Here is a 4,966-nt window from a genome sequence, read left to right as displayed (position 1 = left end):
GTGTGGGGCCTGCAGTGCAAGGGAATTTTCCTCAGTGTTCTTACATAATACTCAGATTCAGGTCTCCCATCTCTTTCTTCTGTGCCCGTGGCACAGTGAGGGGTTCTTCCTTTTCCCTCTTTCCGTGCCTCAAATGGTAGGCTGCTGCTGTTGCTTGGTACAAGGCTTACACAGAGGTTGTCAGGATTTTCTTAGGGTTTCTCAGTTCTTCTGTTTCAGCTTCACTCTTGGGCAGGCCCCATGTATGAGCCTCATGAACGAGGGAGCCTTTTTCAGATGTTCTTGTATCAGTAAGGATCCTGATGGGATATTGGTTCTTTTCCACCTCTTTGCACTAAGCATAGTGGGATTGATTTGAGCCTTGTTGGGAAAGGATCCTCCAAAAACAACTGACATATTTTGTTAAATTGTAGCACTTTACAGAGTAAATTTTGAAGGCTGTAGCCCCGACCCTATTCCTTTGCTTAAAATTCCTCTAGTACCCTCATGGATCTCTGCAGTCTCCCATCACTTACCCTGACTTTTCTTCAGTTCATCATTCAAGTCTTGTCTCTCTCTTTTGCCCCTACACCATCAGTTCCTCCAGTGCATGTGTCTTATTCTGTTTTGCCAGAGATGAAAAGAGCACATGGTAGGCATTCAGTAACTGTCTTGAGTGGAATGGTTTAAATGAATGAATGAGTGCAAATGCTCTGCCTTTTTTTTCTGCCTGGAAAGCTCAATCCTGCTCAGATTGACTCTTGCCCAAGGTCATGCACAGATGACACAGGGAAGCCCTTATGGGAACTCCTCAAGATGGGGAAGGAGCTTCTCTCCTACTTCCCCAGCGCTGGTGTATCCATCTGGTGATGATCTCATAGTCTGAAACTCCTGCTTTTAAATCTGTCCCCTCTTAGTTCCTCAGGGCAGGGACCATGCCCCACCCAGCCCTGCGAGGGCCCTTGCAAGCATGCAGCAGACCTGTGTTGCAGTAGAATGTAACTACCCTGCTCTGGGCTAATTCTGCATATTCATGCTGAATTAAGTTTTTAAAGCTCTCTTTTTTTTTTTTTTCTTGTTTTAGGAAAAGCAAATTATTACCTTTCTTGGACATAAGAGGACTCGGGGCTGGAAGCATGTGGTGCATCTTGCGAGGCTGGAAGCAAGGGTCATTTGGCCCTCATCAAGCCCTGGCACAGGGAGTCCGTGCTCTGGCCAGTGCAGCCTCCATGACTGGGGACGAGTATAGCTATGTGGTGGTGGGTGCAGGCTCAGCAGGCTGTGTGCTGGCTGGACGACTCTCAGAAGACCCCAAGGAGCATGTGCTACTGTTGGAGGCTGGGCCCAAAGACTTGTATGCAGGTAGCAAGCGGCTCCTATGGAGGATCCACATGCCTGCAGCCCTTGTGGCCAACCTGTGCAACGACAAATACAACTGGTGCTACTACACAGAGCCACAGGAAGGCCTAGACGGCCGTGTGTTATACTGGCCACGTGGCCGAGTCTGGGGTGGCTCCTCATCACTCAATGCCATGGTCTATGTCCGTGGGCATGCCGAGGACTACAACCGCTGGCACCGCCAAGGTGCTGTGGGCTGGGACTATGAACACTGCCTGCCTTACTTCCGCAAGGCGCAGGGCCATGAGCTAGGTGCCAACAGGTACCGTGGTGGTGAAGGTCCCTTGCGTGTATCTCGGGGCAAGAGCAACCACCCACTGCACCAGGCTTTCCTGGAGGCGGCACAGCAGGCCGGTTACCCATTCACTGAGGACATGAATGGGTTCCAGCAGGAAGGCTTTGGCTGGATGGACATGACCATCCATGAAGGTAACATATTCCCTGCCCCTGATCCCTTTCCCTCTGGTTCTGTTTTATCATGATCCGTAGCCGTGGACAAAATGGTGCTGGTATGAGGTGGAGGGGACATGATGTACCCCTTACGAGCCACAGAATATAATCTTAAGCCAGTAAGAAGTGACTTGGGGTGGTGACACCTTGGGGCCTCTAGCCCCTTTGGTGTGGATAGTGGAGAGCTCAGTCTTTGGCCAAGGAACTCAAAGTCTTTCAGAGATTTATAGATTGGGAAACTGAGGCACAGAGCAGAGAAGGGCTATGCTCACTGCAGGACAGTGGCAAGGCCAGGGTCAACTCAGGACTCTTGCCACCACTTCGGATGTCTTACCCATATCTAGGTGACCCTAGATAGATGTGGATTGCAGTTGGGCGGGGTGTTTTGGTGTCACTTTGAAGCGAGGGCTTGCACAGTCAAGGAAAGGGGCCTGTGCCTGATCTCTTTCTTTGTCCTGCAGGCAAGCGCTGGAGTACAGCCTGTGCCTACCTGCATCCAGCACTGAGCCGCCCCAACCTGAAGGCTGAGGTCCAGACACTTGTGAATAGGGTGCTGTTTGAAGGCACCCGTGCAGTGGGTGTGGAATATGTCAAAAATGGCCAAAGCCACAGGGTAAGCAAGTTATAATTTGGTGTGTATGTGTTGGGGAGGGGGCATTGACAGCTCAGACAACAGGAAAGGAGTGAGTGGTGGCCCCCAGTGGTCATGTTCTGTGTGGGCAGAAGCCCTATCCTCCCCTCCAACTGCAGGCTCTTGTCCCCGTGACAAGGAATGAGCAGTGCAAGCAGTGACATGCTGAGCTCTCACAGGAGAAGGTGGACTCACAGAGGTCAGGAAGCCCACAGTCCAGACACCTGCAAGAAGCCCACAGTGGCCTGGTATGCGTATCTCCTACAGCCTCTGTTTGCCACTCCCTACCCCAGAGCATCCCCCAGTGCCATCCACACCTTGTCAGGGCACTGACTCAGCAGAAATGTATAGTTTTACTTCAAAGGTTCTAGAAATTGTCAGTGTGAATGCAGACTGTATTTGTGTGTTGTGCTGTTTTTGACTTAATGGGATATTGGGCTCAGCTTTGTTTATCACAGCATTCATTTGAGTGCCTGTTTTCACTCATCTTGCTTAAGCTTTTCAATCCTGTTCTGAAGACAAGCTTCACTGTCTGGCTGTTGCAGAATATCTTAGCCTAGCACCATGCTGCTTTTATGATCACCCTCCATAGTCACATGGCAGGTGGGCTGAGGTGGGGGGTCCTCTCAGTCAGCCACAGAGTGAATGCTTGTCCTCACCCCTGGGACTTGTGAGGCAGGGTCTCAGCATCAGCAGTGGCATTCTTGACCATCACTCTGGGTATGTGGTGCTGCTGTCCTTCCTCACAGGACTGCTTTTTTGTGGTCCTGTCTGGCTAGAGCTAGTCTGTGAGTTGGAGAATGGCTGGCTTTTCAGAAAGAACAGTGTGAATTTCCCATCCTGTGACCTGGCTGCCGTCTGCCCTCCCCAGGCTTATACCAGCAAGGATGTGATTCTGAGTGGAGGCGCCATCAACTCACCACAGCTACTCATGCTCTCGGGCATCGGGAATGCAAACGACCTCAAGAAACTGGGCATCCCTGTAGTTTGCCACCTTCCAGGTGAGCTCCCTTCTTCCCTGCTCCACAGAGGGTCTCTGTTTAGAGGATGTAGCTGGCCTGGCTTTAAAAGAAAAAATAAAAAAAAATTATTAGCATGGAATGAGGAAGCAGCCAAGCATTTTCCCTGGGCCTGTCACATATTTCCCAAGAGCCTGAGGTAACCCATGCCTCCCTGGACACTCTTCCCTGCTCTGGGAGCCTGAATCTTAATGTTGTTCTGTCCCTGCTTCCCTAGCCATCATACCTCACTTAGAGGAGAGGAACCCCTGGACTGGCCTGGACATGGGACCAAGGCAGCTCTGTGGTGAGAGGGGATCCCTGCTCCCTCTTCACAGAACTCACTAGCAGCCCTGAGCATTAAAGAGGCTGCTTTTCATATTGAGACAATTTTTCCAGGCCAACAGTTGATTTATAAACTTTGATGCTTTGAGGGCCTGGCTCCAGCCCTCTTAAAGGCTGGGCTTGTTTGCATGTGAGCACCATCAGAAGAGGTCAGTTCTAGTCAGTAGGTGACCAGCCCAGCATCTCTTGAGCTTGGATGACCTCATGGCAGCCACCCGATCAAGGACTGCTTACTGAACAGTGCCTGCTGCAGGGGTGGTCCTGACCTCAGAGCAGGGCCTGATGGAAGACACCTGGATGGTTTACAGGTGCTTCCCAGGAGTGAGTGACAGGGGGAGGGGCTTTGGCAACATCTGAGAGAGGGTCAGTCTGGGCCAGGAAGTACATGAGCAGCAACCTTTAAGCTAAAACCCAGGGAATAAGCAGGAGCTGGCTGGATAAGTGGTGGAGGAGAGGTTTTTAAAGCCAAGGAGATGTTGAGAAGCCAGCTAAATCCCCGTGGGTAGCCATGTTTCTAACCACCCCCTCCCACTAAAGGAGTTGGCCAGAACCTCCAAGACCACCTGGAATTATATGTTCAGCAGGCGTGTACACGCCCCATCACCCTCCACTCAGCACAAAAGCCCTTGCGGAAGGTCCAGATCGGCCTGGAGTGGCTCTGGAAGTTCACAGGTGGGCAAGCTTATAGTGACCTTGGTAGAGTCAGTCTGTGGGGGGCACAACACCTGCACACCACGCTGATGTGAAGACCAGATGTGATAATGCACTGCCCAGGGCAAGACTCCTGAGGGCTTAGCTGAGGGCTTAAGTGTTGCTGTTCGTTACAGATGGACAAAATGGCCTCATTCCTGGCAACAATCTGGAGTCCACAGAGCCAGGACAGAGAGGGAATGTTGTTGGTGCTTGACTGTGGGATCTATATCTACTTATTTTCTAGCCGAATCTCTGAGCACTGCCTAGGCCAGGAAATGGGGCTTTGAGATACTGTTTGTTCATTCGGCATATGTATATGTTGTTGTTGTTGTTATGTGCCATCGAGTCGGCCCTGACTCATAGCGACCCCTCCTTGGATTTCCGAGGCAGTATCACTACGGAAGTAGGATTGCCCAACCTTCCTTCCGAGGAGTGGCTGGTGGGTTTGAACCGCCAGCCTTCTGGTTAGCAG

At 51.3% G+C, this 4,966-nt stretch overlaps 1 protein-coding gene across 1 annotated transcript in view; it reads left to right on the top strand.

Moving 5' to 3' along the window:
* The first annotated feature begins 1,115 nt into the window (after positions 1 to 1,115).
* Positions 1,116 to 4,966, top strand: part of CHDH (choline dehydrogenase) — a 20,497-nt gene continuing 16,646 nt past the window's right edge. The window contains exons 1-4 of the mRNA XM_007937244.1: positions 1,116 to 1,806; positions 2,289 to 2,440; positions 3,330 to 3,459; positions 4,339 to 4,473. Coding sequence (XP_007935435.1) covers positions 1,116 to 1,806; positions 2,289 to 2,440; positions 3,330 to 3,459; positions 4,339 to 4,473 — 1,108 coding nt within the window. The remainder of the gene's footprint in view (positions 1,807 to 2,288; positions 2,441 to 3,329; positions 3,460 to 4,338; positions 4,474 to 4,966) is intronic.

Source organism: Orycteropus afer, unplaced genomic scaffold (assembly GCF_000298275.1).
Source record: "Orycteropus afer afer isolate SDZICR_OR568_19922 unplaced genomic scaffold, OryAfe1.0 scaffold00041, whole genome shotgun sequence".
In the NCBI taxonomy this organism is placed as follows: Eukaryota; Metazoa; Chordata; class Mammalia; order Tubulidentata; family Orycteropodidae; genus Orycteropus; species Orycteropus afer.
This window is presented reverse-complemented; position numbering and strand designations above follow the sequence as displayed.